The sequence below is a fragment of the Bos indicus genome, chromosome 13 (genome assembly GCF_029378745.1).
Source record: "Bos indicus isolate NIAB-ARS_2022 breed Sahiwal x Tharparkar chromosome 13, NIAB-ARS_B.indTharparkar_mat_pri_1.0, whole genome shotgun sequence".
Classification (NCBI taxonomy): domain Eukaryota; kingdom Metazoa; phylum Chordata; class Mammalia; order Artiodactyla; family Bovidae; genus Bos; species Bos indicus.
In genome coordinates, this window is record NC_091772.1 from 10,215,017 (window position 1) to 10,234,346 (window position 19,330).

General features: G+C 45.6%; 1 protein-coding gene and 1 pseudogene across 5 annotated transcripts in view; one reads left to right on the top strand and one right to left on the bottom strand.

Moving 5' to 3' along the window:
- KIF16B (kinesin family member 16B) overlaps nt 1-19,087 on the bottom strand; it is a 307,508-nt gene extending 288,421 nt beyond the window's left edge. For all 5 annotated transcript variants that reach the window (XM_070800719.1, XM_070800718.1, XM_070800715.1 and 2 more), the window contains exon 1: nt 18,944-19,087. In XM_070800719.1, the coding sequence (XP_070656820.1) occupies nt 18,944-18,990 (47 nt within the window). In that variant the 5' untranslated portion in view covers nt 18,991-19,087. The remainder of the gene's footprint in view (nt 1-18,943) is intronic.
- On the top strand, nt 5,357-6,814 carry LOC139186438 (bifunctional phosphoribosylaminoimidazole carboxylase/phosphoribosylaminoimidazole succinocarboxamide synthetase pseudogene; annotated as a pseudogene).
- Nucleotides 19,088-19,330: the final 243 nt, after the last annotated feature.

Sequence of the window (19,330 nt, forward strand, 5' to 3'; positions counted from 1 at the left end):
TCTAGAAATACACTGACATCTAGTTTGTAGTCTGGTAAAGACAAAAGATGGAGAGAAAAGAGGTGCCCAAGCGTCAGGATTTTTTTTTTTTTTTTTTTTAAGTTGACTCTTTCTTAAGAAAGGAAAGAACCAGATTCCCCAGCTAGTTGGTGAGACAGGCAGGTGGATGGGTGGGAGAGGAGATGAATGAGTAGGTAGATGGGAGTGAGTGGTAATGAGGACGGAGGGTGGGTGGACAGATAAGTGGATGGATGGGTGGATGGATGGATGGATGGGTGGGTGGGTGGGTGGGGTGGTGAATGGATGGATGGATGGGTGGGTGGGTGGGGTGGTGAATGGATGGATGGATGGATGGGTGGGTGGGTGGGGTGGTGAATGGATGGATGGATGGGTGGGTGGGTGGGGTGGTGAATGGATGGATGGATGGGTGGGTGGGTGGGTGGGGTGGTGGATGGATGGATGGGTGGGTGGGTGGGTGGGGTGGTGAATGGATGGATGGATGGGTGGGTGGGTGGGTGGGGTGGTGAATGGATGGATGGATGGGTGGGTGGGTTGGGGTGGATGGATGGATGGATGGATGGGTGGGTTGGGGTGGGTGAATGGATGGATGGGTGGGATGGATGGGTGGGTGGATAGATGAGTGGATGGGCAGGTGGGTGGGTGGATAGATGAGTGGATGGGCAGGTGGGTGGGTGGATAGATGAGTGGATGGGCAGGTGGGTGGACAGGTGGAGGGGTGGGGTGGACGGGTGGGTGGATGGGCGGGTGGGGTGATGGGTAGGTGGGGGGGTGGCACAGGTGGGTGGATGGGTGGTGATGGGTAGATGGGTGGACGGATGGGCGGGTGGGGTGGTGGCAGCAGGTGGCTGGGAAAGTAGGGCTGCTCCAATTCCAAGGCACTAGTTCCCACCCCTCTGCATTCAGTCACACCTGATGCCCACCCAGGGCTGCCTGTCAGTCTCACTCCTTGGCTTTCACACACGTTAGAAAAGTGTTACCTCCATTTGTAAAACAGTTCCCATTACCTACAGAATCAGCTTTAAGTTATACTATTTCAGGACAACAAAAAGGAAGAAACGATAATGAAGTCCAGATGGCACGACCCCGGAACCTGGGCCTCCCGGCCCTGTGCCCGCGCTCAGAGCCGTCTGAAGTTTCAGACACGTGACAACACTGCAGCTCCCCAGTCACACTCCCCAGCCTGGGGCCGATGGACCCTTTCTGCTTCAAATGCCATCGCCCACCTTGTCTGCGCAGCCAACTCGTGCACAGAGTCCGGCCCTCAGTGGTGGAGTGTTCCGGGCTGTCCCTCCCAGCCCCGAAAAGGTGCTCCACTCAATACCTCTGCAGCCCCTCACCACCATGCCCTGAGTACCCACCATCACCCACAGAACTGGGGACATTCTTTGTGTCTACGGCTCCCACTAGGTCATGAGCTACTGGAGGGCAGGGATCGTGAGCCTGTTCATCTCTGACGAAAGAAAAAGCCCAATAAAAGCTCGATGGCTGGACAGATGCCAAGGTCACCAGAAAAATACCTGCTCTTCACCACATGAAGCCTATACAAACCACAGAGCTCCATTTCTGTTATAACATCTACCTGTAGACTTGAGCTCACATTGATTCTCCTTTATCACAACATATACTGCATTTTATTATCTACACAGAGACCCTAACACTAGGTGACAAGCGGACAAAGTCCACTTATTACTGAGTTATATAAGATTCTGCTCCATCATCACACTACTCATGTGAAATCCCAAAAGGCACAACACGAAATTATAAGTTACCACTGATTTGCCCACTCTGTGCAAGCACTTTACCGCCATGAATTCCTTACGCTGTGAAAATAACCTTACAAGCAGGTATCACTGTCCTCACTGTACAGATGAAGGAAGAAGAGATCAGAAGACTAAAGTATCCTTTAGAAAACCATGCAGGTAGTTACTGGCAATAGCAGGAGGCAACTCTGGGACCATCTGACTCACCTACCTTTCAACACCCATGCCTCTCTTGCACCTTCACTGAGTACCGTGTGAAAGTCTGGAATTATGAGGCAGTGAAATTTCTGTCCTGCTAATTTAATCCAGCCACAGTACTGAGATGTCCCTCCAAGGAAAAGATCCCACACAAAAAAAGCAGTTTCTCTTATGTGAGAGCACTTAATGTCTGCTGAGTGAAGGCAGAAATGAATAAGAAATGGAAAATCAATAACTACAAACATGGGCCAAAGCCTGAAAAAGACGGTAGAGAAAATAAATCAGATTTATCCAAGACCGATTATCAATAGCTGTCTCTCAAAAGTCAAGAGTAAAACAAAATGAAGAGGGAGAAAGATGGTAAAAGCAGAAACAACCACAAAATCCTCTGACTCTTTATAATCAAGAGAGAGAGGAATTCCAGCCAAGATCAAATTAGAGACAATCAAATCCATTCCAGAGCACTTAGGTTCCAGGAAAGAAAGAATAAATTCCTTCCACTGGTCCTTTAATTCATTTATTAGTCATCAGAAAGAACAGAAAATCTGAGAGCTTTTAGTAGGACGTACAGGTTAAGTTAACACTAGAAATAAGGCTCTCTTGGGGAAAAGCCCCATCGAGGATTAAAGGTCCCCAACTGTCCTTTTCATTGACACGTGGAACAACGAATCCAACCAAGGGGTCAGCAGCTCAAATAATCAAGGATGTCAGGAGGCAAAATTCCTCAGTCCTTTGAGGAGACAGAGGTACTGGGGGCCTGGGAGGAGGGTACCTATTCTCACCTTTAATATAGTGTATCAGTACAGCCAAAGTTGGCCCTAAGAACAAGAAAAGCTAAAAAAGGAGATATTTTACAAGACAACTAAATGACTTGTGTGATCTTAGACCAGAGAAAAAGATACTATAGGGGCAACTTGGGAAATCTGGATGAATCAGACCACTGAATAATACTGTATCAAGCTCCTTGCCTGGTTTTTAATTATACTACAGTTGTACAAGGTGAAAAATACATGGGAACGCTGTGCTATTTTTGTAACTTTTATACCTATTTCAAAATGAAAAATTTTTTAATATTTTTCAAAACAGAAGAAAAACATCTCAGCTGGATCACCATATATGAGCACCAGCCCAGAACTACAGACTTTTTTCTCAGAGTTGCCCTTCTATCTGACCAAGCAGAGATAACTCCTATAAAAACACTAACTTTACAAAAAGGAAGCAAACAGGCCAAAACCTAATATTTTAAAAGCTATATCTCTACAACGTGCTTCATTTCTGAGCTAGTCTCCATCAACCTGAATGGTTTTTCTGGAAAGCTCCCTGGGAAAGTTTAAGTCCCACTCAGAGGGAACTCACAAAGTAATTTAGCTGTGCCCCAGGCTGAGTCACCTTGATGACTTAGACTCTGTTTAATAAACCCTGAAAATAAGGTTCTGGAGGTTCATCCAGGCAAGAGACCCCAAGACCATGAGGCACAAGGACTTGAGAAAGAAAGCTCCTGACAGTGGACATCCCACGGTCGGCTCAGGTTCCTAGATTCTTTGGCTGAAAATTCCCATTCTAAGCTTTATTTATCCTCTTGGGGTCAAAAGCCCAACCCCAACCCCCAGCTTCCCAGAGGAAAGAGGACTCACTTTCTAGTAACATCCTAATTTCAAAGTTCTCTCACATAGAAAAATCAGATTTTACCAAGTTCTGCTCTGAATAATGGATTCACTACACGAAGGTTTTCAAACTGCCAATTATAAAATCAGTTTAGTGGATAATAACAATCTTTTTAAAAAAAATGAAACGGTAGAGAGTACAAAACCTGAGCATGGACTGAGCTGATAAACGATTTACTGCAGACGTTTTAAGTGCATCAGTTCAGTTCAGTAGCTCAGTCGTCTCCGATTCTTTGCGACCCCATGAATCGCAGCACGCCAGGCCTCCCTGTCCATCACCAACTCCCGGAGTTGACCCAAACTCATGTCCATCGAGTCAGTGATGCCATCCAGCCAGCTCATCCTCTGTCGTCCCCTTCTCCTCCTGCCCCCAATCCCTCCCAGCATCAGAGTCTTTTCCAATGAGTCAACTCTTTGCATGAGGTGGCCAAAGTACTGGAGTTTCAGCTTTAGCATCATTCCTTCCAAAGAAATCCCAGGGCTGGTCTCCTTCAGAATGGACTGGTTGGATCTCCTTGCCGTCCAAGGGACTCTCAAGAGTCTTCTCCAACACCACAGTTCAAAAGCATCAATTCTTCAGCGCTCAGCCTTCTTCACAGTCCAACTCTGTAAAACCATAGCCTTGACTAGACGAACCTTTGTTGGCAAAGTAATGTCTCCGCTTTTGAATATGCTATCTAGGTTGGTCATAACTTTCCTTCCAAGGAGTAAGCGTCTTTTAATTTCATGGCTGCAGTCATCATCTGCAGTGATTCTGGAGCCCAAAAAAATAAAAGTCTGACACTGTTTCCACTGTTTCCCCATCTATTTCCCATGAAGTGATGGGACCGGATGCCATGATCTTCATTTTCTGAATGTTGAGCTTTAAGCCAACTTTTTCACTCTCCACTTTCACTTTCACCAAGAGACTTTTTAGTTCCTCACCACTTTCTGCCATAAGGGTGGTGTCATCTGCATATCTGAGGTTATTGATATTTCTCCCAGCAATCTTGATTCCAGCTTGTGTTTCTTCCAGTCCAGCGTTTAAGTGCATAGTCCTGCACAATTGTCATCAGCCTTCCAAAGCACAAATGTCCTTCATTGGAAACATGATTAACCCTTTTTCACTAACTCAGAGGTAGAAAAATGTTTTAAATGAACTTATACTCACAAGAACTTTTATCAGAAAATCTGAAATGTTCCCACAAGCAAAAATAAATAAATAAATACTGTTGAAACGGAAGGCAAAAACTTTTCCTGCAAAGTATTTCCTTCAGATATGCATTAATTACAAAAAGGAAAAAAATATAACAATACGGTGGACACCACCTTGACCAAGGGACCAAGGTCAATATCACCAGTAAAAAGACACACTGGCATTATGAACCCCCATGATAGGAGACATAGGGCACTGACGTGGCATTCTACAAATTCTCCACACGCCAGAACCGAATAACTTCACTTTAGTCATGACAAAATGTCAGAGAAATTCAAACTGAGGGACATTAAGAACAAAGCTAGAGCTCCGGGGTCCAAGTTCTGGGAAGGTTAGGGACCCGCGATATTCCGTGGCCGCAGAGACGTTCGAAGAGACCCGGAGGGGGCGCTAGGGGTCACGCGGCCATGCCAGGGACATGCCTGCGGGCGGTGCCTCGCTCCCCCGCCCCGTGAGCCTCTCTGATCGCGTTTCTTTTCCAGAGTCCTGCGTCTCTTCCCAGCGCGGCCGAAGCCTTGAGACCTCTCCGGACAATGGCGGCAGTCGAAGTACTGAAGATTGGTAAAAAAACTCTATGAGGGTAAAACAAAAGGAGTCTGCGAATTGTTGGATAGTCCAGGAAAAGTCCTCCTGCAATCCAAGGACCAGATAACAGCAGGAAATGCAGCCAGAAAGAATCACCTTGAAGGAAAAGCTGCAATCTCAAATAAAATTACCAGCTGTATTTTTCAGTTGTTACAGGAAGCAGGTATCAAAACTGCTTTCACCAAAAAATGTGGGGAGACAGCTTTCATTGCACCTAAGTGTGAAGTGATTCCAATTGAATGGGTTTGTAGAAGAATAGCAACTGGTTCTTTTCTCAAAAGAAATCCTGGTGTTAAGGAAGGATATAAGTTCTACCCACCTAAAGTGGAGATGTTTTTTAAGGATGATGCCAATAATGATCCACAGTGGTCTGAGGAACAGCTAATTGCTGCAAATTTTTGCTTTGCTGGACTTGTTATAGGACAAACTGAAGTGGATATCATGAGTCATGCTACGCAGGCTATTTTTGAAATACTGGAGAAATCCTGGTTGCCCCAGAACTGTACACTAGTTGATATGAAGATTGAATTTGGTGTTGATGTAATCACCAGAGAAATTGTTCTTGCTGATGTTATTGATAATGATTCCTGGAGACTCTGGCCATCAGGAGACCGAAGCCAGCAAAAAGACAAACAGTCGTATCGTGATCTCAAGGAAGTAACTCCTGAAGAGCTACAGATGGTAAAGAAAAATTTTGAGTAGGTTGCAGAAAGAGTAGAGTTGCTTCTGAAACCAGAAAGTCAGTGCAGGGTTATAGTACTGATGGGCTCAACCTCTGATCTTAATCACTGTGAAAAAATTAAGAAGGCTTGTGGAAATTTTGGCATTCCATGCGAACTCAGGGTCACCTCTGCCCATAAAGGACCAGATGAAACTCTGAGGATTAAAGCTGAGTATGAAGGAGATGGAATTCCTACTGTATTTGTGGCAGTGGCAGGCAGAAGCAATGGTTTAGGGCCGGTGTTGTATGGTAACACTGCATATCCAGTTATCAGCTGTCCTCCTCTCACTCCAGACTGGGGAGCTCAGGATGTGTGGTCTTCTCTTCAATTACCCGTGGTCTTGGCTGTTCAACCATCCTTTCTCCAGAAGGATCAGCTCAGTTTGCTGCTCAGATATTTGGATTAAATAACCATTTGATCTGGGCCCGACTGCAGGCAAGTGTATTAAACACATGGATTTCCTTGAAGCAGGCTGACAAGAAAATTAGAGAGGCCAGTTTATAAGAAAGAACATCACTGCATTTTTTTAAGGAGGAAAACTATAATATTCTGGTTTAGCTGCCCCCCCCCAAAAAAATCAAGATGGAAAGATTTTAAATCATTGAGAGAAAAATAAAATTTGTAAGTGAATAAATGCTTTTCTCAATTCAAAAAAAAAAAAAAAACAAAGCTAGTGGAGGTGATGGAATTCCAGCTGAACTATTTCAAATCCTAAAAGATGATGCTGTTTAAGTGCTGCACTCAATATGCTAGTAAATTTGGAAAACTCAGCAGCGGCCACAGGACTAGAAAAGGTCAGTTTACACTCCAATCCCAAAGAAGGGCAATGCCAAAGAATGCTCCAACTACCGCACAATTGCACTCATCTCACACGCTAGCAAGGTAATGCTCAAAATCCTTCAAGCTGGGCTTCAACACTCCATGAACTGAGAACTTCCATATATCAAGTTGGATTTAGAAAAGACAGAGAAACCAGAGATCGAACATCTGTCGGATCATAGAAAAAGCAAGGGAATTCCAGAAAACATCTACTTCTGCTGATTACACTGAAGCCTTTGACTGTGGATCACAAAAAACTATAGAAAATTCTTAAAGAAATGGGAATACCAGACCACCATCCCTGCCTCCTGAGAAACCTGTATGCAGGTCAAGAAGCAACAGTTAGAACCGGACATGGAACAATGCACTGGTTCAAAACTGAGAAAGGAGCACATCAAGGCTGTATATCATCACCCCGCTCATTTAACTCACATGCAGAGTACATCATGAGAAATACCAGGCTAGATGAAGCACAAGCCAGGGGAAAAGTCAATAATTTCAGATATGCAGATGATACCATCCTAATGGCAGAAATCGAAAAAGAACAAGAGAGCCTCTTGATTAAGGTGAAAAAGAAGCATGAAAAAGCTGGCTTAAAACTCAACATTCAGAAAATGAAGATTATGGCATCCAGTCCCATCACTTCCTGGCATAGAGATGGGGAAAAAGTGGAAGCAGTGACAGACTTTATTTTCTTGGGCTCCAAAATCACTGCGGACAGTGATGGCAGCCATGAAATTAAAAGACGCTTGCTTCTTGGAAGAAAAGCTGTGACAAACCTGGACAGCATATTAAAAAGCAAAGACACCACTTTGCCAACAAAGGTCTGTTTAGTCAATGCTATGGTTTTTCCAGTAGTCATGTACAGATATAGAGGGTTGGACCATAAAGAAGGCTGATCTCCTAGGAGATCAAACCAGTCAATCCTAAAGGAAATCAACCCTGATTACTCATTGGAAGGACTGATGCTGAATCTCTAATACTTGAGCCACCTGATGTGAAGAACTGACTCACTGGAAAAGACCCTGATGCTGGGAAAGATTGAGGACAGGAGGAGAAGGGGCTGACAGAGGATGAGATGGTTGGATGGCATCACTGACTCAGTGCACATGAGTTTGGACAAACTCCAAGACAGTGAAGAACAGGGAAGCCTGGCATGCTACAGTCCATGGGGTCACAAAGAGTCGGACACAACTGAGCGACTGAACAGCAGCAGCTACTAAATAACTCACTGGCACTCTCTGGAGTCTCAGAAACTGTCACTGACCAGAAGAGTTTAAGGAGACAAAGCAACTAAATAGCATGTGGGATCCTGCACTGGATCCCAAAACAGAAGAAGGATGTTAGTGGGAAAACCATGTCCAGTTACCAGGGTTGCCCTTGTTAATACCTTGGTCCTAACAACTGCACCATGGTTACATACAAAGCTGATTCAGAGGAAGCTGGGGGAAGCATATATGGGAACCTTACTGTATGACTATTTCAAGTTAAAAAAAAAAAAAAAAAAAAACCTTTTTCCAAAGAACAAGAGTGTTCTGTCCCATAAACCACATATCACTGAAAAATAGTGTTTTACCACCAATTCTCTAAACTTAAGAGATAAACATAACAAATTTGATATGTATTGTGTATAATTAACTTAATACACAGGCTTCCCTGGGGGGGTCAGATGGCTAAAGGATCTGTCTGCAATGTGGGAGACCAGAGTTCAATCCCTGGTTAGGAAGATCCCCTGGAGAAGGGAAGGACTACCCACCCCAGGATTCTTGCCTGGAGAACCCTATGGATGGAGGAGCCTAGCAGGCAACAGTCCATGGGGTCACAGTGAGTCAAGCTCAACTGAGTGACCAACACTTTCAGTTTCACTTTTTCAACTTCATACACAGGGAAAGCCCAAAGCCTCCTTACTGAGGCCCTTCCTTGGCCCGCTCCTACCTCCCCATCCCCTAACATCTGTCAGGAAGATCATCAAGATTCCCCTGCACTCACAGGGAGCGACGCGAGGCATCCCAAGGATGCTGATTCCTATACGTATCCACGAACTGAGAGACTGGGGAGGAGGGGACAGTCATTAATGCAGCAAGTACATTCTGAGTGCCCATCCCTGCCAGGCACCGTTCTGGGCCCCTGGAAAACAGCCACGAACAAACCTGACAAGGTTACCAGCTTTCATGGAGTTTACATTCAAGGAGAGAGACGATAAACAAGAAACCAAACAAAAATCCTTTCACATGCACACGCACAAAACTCAATCACGGTAAATGCCATGAAGCCGATGACCAATGCAGTTGATAAAGACGTCTCAGAAGAAGTGGTATTTGAGCCAGGACCTGATCTTTCTCTAATCCCCAGTTTCCTCATCTAGCAAGTGGAGCTAAAAATATTCACTCCTGTGGACTGTTGTCAAGAATTAAATTAGATAATGATGGCAAAGGATTTAGCAGAGTTCCTAGTGAGTGAGTGCCTAGACACAGTAATTGGTGCCAAAAATCACTTACCAACACTATTACAGTGAAGCACTTTCTCAACTGGCTTTAAATTCTGTGTTGACATTTGCTCCACGTGTCTATGAGTGGACTGCTGATCACAGAAAAAGTTCCTTCCCCTCCCCTGGGCAGCAACAATGAATAATGAATATATTGGTAAAGAACAGAGCAGGAAACACAAGCTCGGTGCAGAGTCGGAGGAAGTGAAGGGATGCACCCAGGCCCCTCTGGCGGTCCCTCCCCTGTGCCTGGTGAGAGTCACCCGGCTGAACCCAAGGGGAAAAGGACTACCTTTCCGTGAGGGGTTTCTGCGGGCCGCTGTCTGTAACTACAGCGAGACAGAAGGCAATCCAGGCCATCGAGAACAGAGGGAGGCCCTGCCCTGGGGAGGGGATGGAGGTGCTGGGGCGTTGTCACATTGGCCCCAGGCCAGAAGTATAACGTATTTCCTCCCACAAAACAGGCCTTAGCAAGATTACATCCCAATTCCAGGATCCACAAAAACAGAAAAAGCTATTGAAATAATTTAGAAAATTAATTGTGAAATGAGACTCTGTAGGCTAAATCAGCTTTAGACCAAAGTGCTCTCTCTACATTGCACCACTGGACATTTCAAAATAACCTCTGACACAAACACACACACACACACAGATGCCATGAATAAAATAAAGCAAATTTTACTATTAAATTACACTTACTAAATACTCAAGTCACTTAACATTATTTCAAACTCCTGGTACTCACATGTGCAAGTGCATCACACATATTAAGATAGTTTTAAATTTTGTGTATGAAAAACATCGCCAGTCATTTGCTTCATGTTACTTGTCAAGTCCACCTGAAAGTGGAGGAAGTCAAGTCTTACCTAAAAGAAAGGAAAAAGCCTCCATCTGCCCCAGACTCCATGAGTCAGGGTCAGCGCCAGCACAGCGCTCCCCGGGGCCCCACAGCTACCCACCCGAGTGCCTACTGCCTGGATCCCCCACCAGCATCCTAAGCCAACTCAATTCACCACGGTGGCCCTTTACTCTGACTTGCTCAGCCCACATCCTAACCTTGGGAAAGGTCATGCCTCCACTTAACAGGGCCCCAAGCCACTCAGTCATCTGGCTCTTCCCCTCTCTACGCCCTACTGACTGCGCCCTACTGACTGGTCTTCAAGATGTTTCTTGCAAATGCAAAATACAGGATATAAAACAGTTATACATTATGTTGCTACACAATCAGGAGAAAGAAAAAAAAAGACTGGATTCAAATGCACCTGAATTTTGGATCATCTCTGAATCATGAAATTATACACAATTTTCGATTTGATTTCTTGGGTACACTTTTTGCACACATTTTTAATAAGCACACAGTATTTTCACAATCGAAACAATATTGTGAAAGTTTTTTCAGGGTCCTGTTCATAAGTTTCGATCTCATGCCCTTTCCTATTACTCAGAACTCCAGCCTCATCCAGGGTCCCAGCCCTCTCAGCCACACTCCAGTTCCCTGAACGTGTGCCCACTCCACAGAGAGCTGAGGCCTCGGGGCCCTGCAGCCCAGGAAGTGGCAGCAAAGTCAGTGGGATAACGGTGTATACAAGGCACTTAGCACCGCCCTTGGGAAATAGTCAACCAATGCTCACTGTTGCTGGCCATAGTGGTGTTTCTCTACACTGCTACTGGATGAAACTTCTGAAAATCCATCAGCAGCTCTCAGCGCCTAAAAAGAGCAACCAATATTTACAGAGCACTTACTCTGAGGCCTGATACTGTTAGCAAGGGTTACTTCATTCAAAAACCATCTCAGCCCCACGAGAGGGCTCCTGCGACAATCTCCACCTTACAGGTGAAGAAACGGAAGCACAGAACACCTGAGTAGAGTGCCAAGACCCAGAGGGAGGAAGCGGGAGGACTGGGGTTCAAACCCAGCCCAGCCCAGCCTTCCTGTCTGACGGAACTTTCCACGAGGACAGACATGCCCTGTTCCACATGTAGATACTGAGCACTTGAAATGTGACTTGTACAGCCAAGAAACTACATTTTACATCTTATTTAATATTAATATGAGCAGCTGCACGCAGCCAAGGGCTACGACGCTAGCCAGCACAAGACAGGACTATAAAAGCCCCAACTCCCAAGCTGAACAAAGAAATGTCCTCAGAACACCCTGCCTACCAACCTCTCAACCAATCCTTACCCAAATCTCCAGTTTGTCTAAGATCCCCGGTAACTGTATTTGGTGCCATCTGCCAGGCATCCCCGCCTATCCTCATCTGAGCCTTCTGTACTATGGGGGGGAACCCATTCTCCACCATGACCGAGCTATGTGACCTCAGGCAGGCTCTCTGGGTCTCTGAGCCTTGCTCCTCATCTGCAGGATGGAGGGACTGTGCTGCCTTTCAAAGGGCATCAGTCAAGAACTTCACAGACCCTCTCTAAATGGTGGTCGCTGACACCCCTTCTTCAGGGCTCAATTGAGTCTCTACCCTCTCATCGAAGGGACCCTGGGAAGCTACAGACCTCTGCCTCCAACCTCCAGAACCCCGAGGTCCCCCTGACAACCACACGCGGATTCTGTTGCTGCCAGCGTGTGTGGCTGTGGCCCTGACTTCTCCGCCAGCAGCCCAGCCGTCCCCTGAGGCCAACAGCTCTGTCATCAGCGAGCCCAGGACAACAAGTCCCCGGGCGGAGGGCTCCAGAGGGAGGCGGAGCCAGATCAGCCCGCTTGATTATCTGGGGCAGCCGTTCTGTTTCCCCTCTGTCAAATGGGGGTGAAAAGCCTCTGTCAGTGAGTTGGTGGGAGGGGGAAAGGAAGTCCCCAAGGTGAAGAAGTGAGCACGTGCCTGGTGCAAGGCGAGGCAGCGGCTCAACAGACACAGCCCACCAGAGCCTGGTGCCAAAACAGATCGAAGAGGCCTCCGCAGAGCTATCTTCCCCACCACACCTGCTCTCCAATGGGAAGACTTCAGCAGAGCCTAACGACATCAACCCCAGTCAAACAACCACTGGCATTTTTTCTTTTCCTTTTAACTTGACAGACATGACAGCAAATTCTACCTGAGAGGCTAATCGGGAAGAGAGGCTGAGAACCGTCATGGATAGAAGGTGTGGGGTGGACCTGCCTTGTCAGATGAGAAAGCGCATTACAAAGCTAACATCTGGTCTGCTGCCAGCACTCAACAAAAAAAAATTGGGGGGGAGAACATTTTTAAAATACAAGTTGTTGCATAAAGGTACAATTGTGAAATTCTAATAATAACAGCAGCCATGGCACCCCACTCCAGTACTCTTGCCTGGAAAATCCCATGGATGGAGGAGCCTGGTGGGCTGCAGTCCATGGGGTCTCAAAGAGTCAGACACGACTGAGCGACTTCACTTTCACTTTTCACTTTCATGCATTAGAGAAGGAAATGGCAACCCACTTCAGTGACCTTGCCTGGAGAATCCCAGGGACGGCGGAGCCTGGTGGGCTGCCGTCTATGGGGCCGCACAGAGTCGGACACGACTGAAGCGACTTAGCAGCAGCAGCAGTCTTCACAGAGCCCATGCTATATGCCAGGCACCACGTGTAGAGCTTTGCCCCATGCACTTATCTCTTCTGAACCTCATGAGTGTTCTTCACACTGCCAACTGCGACTCATCAGTAGATCTTCAATTTAGTAGACCTAAAAATAGACATGTGGGGGGATTTCCCTAGTGGTCCAGTTGTTGAGACTCCGGGCTTCCATTGCTGGGGCTGTGGGTGCGATCCCTGGTCAGGGACCTAGGATCCCACATGTCCCAAGATGTGGCCAAGAAATTAATTTTTTAAAAAATTTTAAGAGAAAATTTTAAAAGAGACAGAATAGAATAGGATAAAATTGAAACTATGAGTGAACTGCATGTAACACTTCATAAATCTTTTACATATCTACAGGGCTTCGATTTTAAATGTGTTTCTTATTGTGAGTCATAGTAAAAAGTATTTGGAAAAGACCTTGTCTCACAGAAGATTTTATAAGGTATATATAATTATCGTCACCATTTTGCAGATGTAAAAATTGGGGCTTAGGACAATTAAGTCTCTTGTTCAAAGGTACCCACCTGGTAAATGACAGCTAAGATAGGAACCCAGGCTGTCTACCCTCAGACCCCAAACATGTAACCCCAATAGATCAACCAGATAGGATGGATGACCCTGAAAAATCACCTAGTGTTTCCAGGAAAAAACAAGCAACTGAAACCGACGGGAAATGGACAAATTAGTTCCCCAATTATTATTTTGCCGGCTCTTCAGAAGGTAAAAAAAAAAAAAATCTATCTTGTAAGACTGTAAAAATGAAACCAGTGAAAAAAGAAAAGATGAGGCATCAGACCAGGGGGAGAAATCACCAAGAAAAAGACAGAGACAGTACATAAATAGTAAGCTTTTGCCCACAAAAATTATGAATGAATGAAGTGTCTGCTGACATTTTATTCGTGTTATAAAGCATAGCTGTTACTGTCTAGGAAACTGACTTTTGGACAAGCTATCTTCTTCAGTCTGGAAAATGGCATGATAATCACAGCCTCTACCTGTGATTAAACGAGGTTCTGCACCACTGGTCCAGAGAAAACGCTCAATAAAGGGAGGGGCTGTTACTTGATGGAACGCAATGGCTTTTTCAAACTTCAAACTACTACTTCTGCCACATAACCAAAAACCACAAGATAGTGCTGGGGTTCAGGGTGGGCCACCCCAAAATTCACCTCCATGACATATTGATTGTTTTAAATTAAAGTTACTTAAGAAACGGCCAATCTATGAGGGATACTCTGGCCCTCCTCTCCGTCTCCCTGAAAGCAAGAGACCAATCTCCACATGAAAGGCAGACCCCCTGTCTGTGGAGGTGGGAGGACACCCCTACTGCCAAAGATGGGGATTCTGGACCTTGTTCTTCTTCAATGTGCTACCCCAAGGGGCTTCCCTGGGGGCTCAGCCAATATAGGAGGCGCGGGTCAGGAAGATCCCCCGGGGAAGGAAATGGCAATCCACTTCCGTATTCTTGCCTGGGAAACCCCATGGACAAAGGGCCCCGCTGCTGCTGCTGCTAAGTCGCTTCAGTCGTGTCCAACTCTGTGCGATCCCATAGACAGCAGCCCACCCACCAGGCTCCCCCGTCCCTGGGATTCTCCACAAAGGGCCCTGGTGAGCTACAATCCATGGGGTCACGAAGAGCCAGATGCCACTTAGTAACGAAACAACCACCCCAAGCTCAAACCCTGTTTAGACTCCTCACTAATTGGGCACACAAAACCTAAGGTTCTTTGACCTCTGTCAATTCTTTACAAGTTTGTTTCTTTTCCGCCTGTTAACCTTCTGTCAATTTCATTATTAGACCAGCCACTAAGAACTCACCAAGAGGGAGAGGAAGAAGTTTCCTCCTCCTGGATAATTAGTAAAAAGAACGCGTCACATTTCATCCTTAATCAAGCAGTGGGTGCCTCTTCAGAGGACTGGTGACCACACAGGCTCCCGGCTTAGAGTCAGTATCTCACCCCCTTGCCCCATCCTTCAACAGGATGCAACCCAACCGCCCTATCACCCCAGGCCTCTCCTTCCTACTGGCTGCTTCCTGTTTGCCTGCCTTCAGGGCTTGCACCCTTATTTGCAAAAGCCAAGACAGGGAACAACTTAAGGGTCCATCAACAGACGAATGGATAAAGAAGACGTGACCGACAAACACACATAAATATGAATATGTGAGTATCACCCAGCCATGAAAAAGAAGGAGATCCTGCTATCTGTAACAACATAGATGAATCTTGAGGGCATTATGCCAAGTGAAAACAGTCAGAGAAAGAGAACTACTGTATAGATGGCCCTTACACGTGGAATCAAAAAAAAAAAAACCAGCAACAACTAGGTCAAAGGAATTCGATTTGTAGTTTCCAGAGGCAAGGGATAGGGAACAGGGGGACTGGATGATGGGCGTCCAAAGTCACAAACTTTCAGTTATAAGATAAATAAATCCTGGGGATATAATGTACAACATGATGACCATAGTTAATACCTCTGGAAAGTATTTAAAAGCTGTTTTGAGAGTAAATCCTAAGAGTTTTCATCACAAGGGGAAAAACATTTTTTTCTTTTTTTTGGAACAATATGAGATGATGGATGTTAACTAACCTTATTGTGGTAATTATTTCACAACGTATACAAGTCAAGTTATTAGGCCGTATATCTGACACTTACAAATATGTCAACACATCTCAATCAAACTGGGGGAAAATTCATTTAACAACTTCCTTCAAACCTCCTGAACAACGAGCTAAAAATTCTTTCTGTGGCGCTAATGACTTCTTGGATAACTCTTTAAAATTACATAAACAAGTTTTGAATTATTAATTATAAAACTACCAAGAGCAAAGTAAAAACTCAAACAGTCTTCTATCCTGGCCTAATACACTCTTCATCAGCCCTCCTCCGCGGAGTTAGCTGTCAGGCTTCTTGTGAATCACTCTACACAGATACGGCCGTGTGTGTGCATTTTTAACATTTTTAACATTCACACAACTCTACAACAGTGTATGCATCTGTGAGAACCTTGCTTTTCTTATCTAATTCTCTATCTTGGAACTCTTTTTAAGACAAAGATCCTAAGAGTCTTTTGTAAGTATTAAATTGTACTCTGCCAAATGACTTGGCCACAATTTTAAAATTCCCCCATTACTGTACATTTAGGTCATTTATGATGTTTTTGTTGTTGTTATACAAAGAATGATGCAGAAGTATCCTTATACATACATCTTGGTAGATAGGAATACAATCTATAAAATAAAATCTTAGAAATGAAATTTCTCAACCAAAGAGTTTATAAATTTCATATCTTGACAGCTACTGTCAAATTTCCCAACATGGAAGTTTCAAAGGTGTTGACCCTTTATGATCCCATCACCAACACTCAAAGTTCAGCTAATCACCAATCTCATCAGTGAAAAATGGTTTCTTACAAATATTATAACCTGCAACTCTTTCCTTATGAGTTAAGCCAAGCATTTCTGGTTGGCCATTAGTATACCTCTTTCCACTTCACTGCCAACTTCCAGAACATTTTCTCTCCTTGAAATTGCTCTTTGGAAGGTTATCAACACTCGTCTCCAAGACCAAAGACGTACTGGCAACAGCAGAGCACCATCTTGGCAACACCAGACACCAGCAACCACCGCCTCTTCCGGGCGCCTTCTCCCTTCCCTTCACAACCATGTGCTGTGCTGGTTCTCCTCCACGCCTGCAGGCCAATCATCTCCCTGGAAACCTGCTGAGAAGCATATCCCAGCGCCCAGCCTGATTCCCTCTTCTTCTGATGGTAAACAGTCTTTTTTTTTAATCTACTGTATATCTGTGCTTTATACAGAAAAATAAGGTTTCTAGGAATTTCCCTGGTGGTCCAGTGGCTAGGATTCCACGCTCCCAATGCAGGGGGCCTTGGTCTGATCTCTGGGTCAGCGTATCAGGATACTAGATCCCGCAAACTAGATCCTACATGCCAAAACTAAGACCCAGCACAGCCAAATAAATAGATAAACAAAATGTTTAAAAAAAAAAAAAATTTTCTCCTCCTGAGAAATCTCCACCTCACTGTAACATTCTTAAACTGTCATCCATGTGCTAAAAATTTCCAAATGCCAATCCTCAGATCACCTGAGACTTGTGTTTTCTTCCAGTCTTCTCAACAACAGCAAAGAAATGGATGTCCTTCGGACACTTCAGACAGTGAATCTCGTCAACACTTGGGGGAGCACTCATTCTAGTGGGACACTGTGCTTGTATTTGACATTTACTGCATCTCCTGAAACTCACAAACCCAAGAGAACACACCTTCCCCAAACCTCTCCCACCTTCTTAAGCATCAAACCTCAGTTAGTGACTATTCTTCCCCTCTCCCCAACTTCCCACCCAATGAACTGCCAACTCCTGTCAATTATGCCAGCAAACTGTCTCCGTGGGTCTTTCCAGCCTTCCCATCCCCACCTGTAGCCAGACTTCTGCCTCCTCGTGCTCAATCGCTCAGTCGTGTCCGACTCTTTGACCCCATGAACTGTAGCCCACCAGGCTCCTCTGTCCATGGGATTCCCCAGACAAGAATACCAGAGTGGGTTGCCATTTCCTTCTCCAAGGTATCTTCCTGACCCAGGGATCAAACACAGGTCTCTAGCATTGGCAGGCGCTAAATAAATGCTTTCTAGTTACTCAATACAATCTTGTAGCATGTGCTCCAAAGTTTCTTTAGTTCAAAGAAGGAAAAGAACTTTCATATGTTGTACATGTAAATCCAAAATAAAGAACAATCTTTTAAAAACATCTAAATGGGGTCCATTTGTTTTGTAGGACTGAATATACATAGAAATGTATATATCTGACTTACCAAAAAGTCAAACTTCTTCCCTAAAAAGCTTGAGAAATAACTTAAAAATCACAAAAGCACGGGTTTCCAATAGCTACAGATCAGAAGAACGACTCCCTATCTGCCAAAAGAAAAACATATTCAGGTGAATTAAAGAAGGTTCCAGCAATCTCTTGATTTTATAATCCTCTGATGCCTCAATCAGCTGTCAGAACTAACAAACAATGACCTCCAAAGTCAACACAAGAAAAGTAGCAAAGGCCATATGGCAAGTTAAATGCTCAACTTGCTTGAGAAGCCAATAAAAACAAATGGCCTTGTGTGAACTGCTCCTATCAACTGGGAAGGACATATCCCATTTGGATCCACTTTATTCTTTAAAGTTAAACCAATTTAAAAAGTAACTGTTCTAAAGCCAGTGATTATAGTCACTGAAAAGGAAGAACAGATTATTCTTCAGAGAATGTAGAGTCAAATCATTCTGAAAAGCATCACTTAGTGGAAACATTCAAGATTAAATTATAACCACCTCCCTATTAACATCGGCATATTTCAAACACGTGTACTTAAGTGTCCTTGAATTTCTTCTCCCAGGAAGCAAAACTTATTAAAGTTTTCCCATCCACTCTTTAAGCTGAAGTTAAGGATGGCGAAACTACTGATCAGAAGAAGTCAAGGTTCACGTTCGGTGAATCATAATCATCTCTTATTAAGAAATTAAAAAGTTACACCGATGATAGTGAGAGAACTTCTCAGTTGGCACAATTGAGGGGACTTTGCCTCACTGCTCTGGTGCCCCGTAACCACGCTCGTGAATTTACACCTTCAGGAAAGTGATCCCTTGATGCTTTTTAAAGGGGGAGGGTGCAAACTTCCTCAAATTCTCGGGACCGGGAAGAGTTGACAGGAATCTTCATGGCGCCGTAAACTCTTTACCCCCCGAGTGTCCTCCGAAGCAGTGTAAAAGCGAGAGCAAAGCTTCAAGTTGCCCCAGGCCCCCAGAGGCCATCACCGGGCCCGGGGTGCCTGGGACAGCTCTGGACCCCAAGTCCAGGACGGCTCTGGAGGGGAGCTGGACACCAGCTCCCTCCGGGTGAGGAAGCGCGCGGGAGCCACCTGCGCCCCAACCCCTGTACTCACCTGCGATTCATGGGCCGGACCCTCACGGCCACCTTGACCGAGGCCATCGCTCATCCCGGCCCGGCCCGCGTGCGCCCGCCGCAGCCCGCGACTCCCGAGACGCTGCCCGCGGCTCCCGCCCCCTTCCCCGGCCCCCGCCCCTGCGCTCGGGCCGGACTCCACGGCAGCGGGTGCCCTCCGGCCCCGCCTCTGAGCATGCTCAGAGCGGCTCCAGCCCGCGTGATCCGCGCTCCGCGCTCCAGCGGCGCCCGGGCGGCGCGCAGGGGCGGAGCCAGGGTGCCTGGGAGCCGGTTCCGAGGTCAAGAAATCAGGTAGTTCGAGCCTCAGGGCTGCTAGGGACGGGGCGATTTCAAGAAAGCCTAAAACCCAACCTCATTCCTTGAAAAA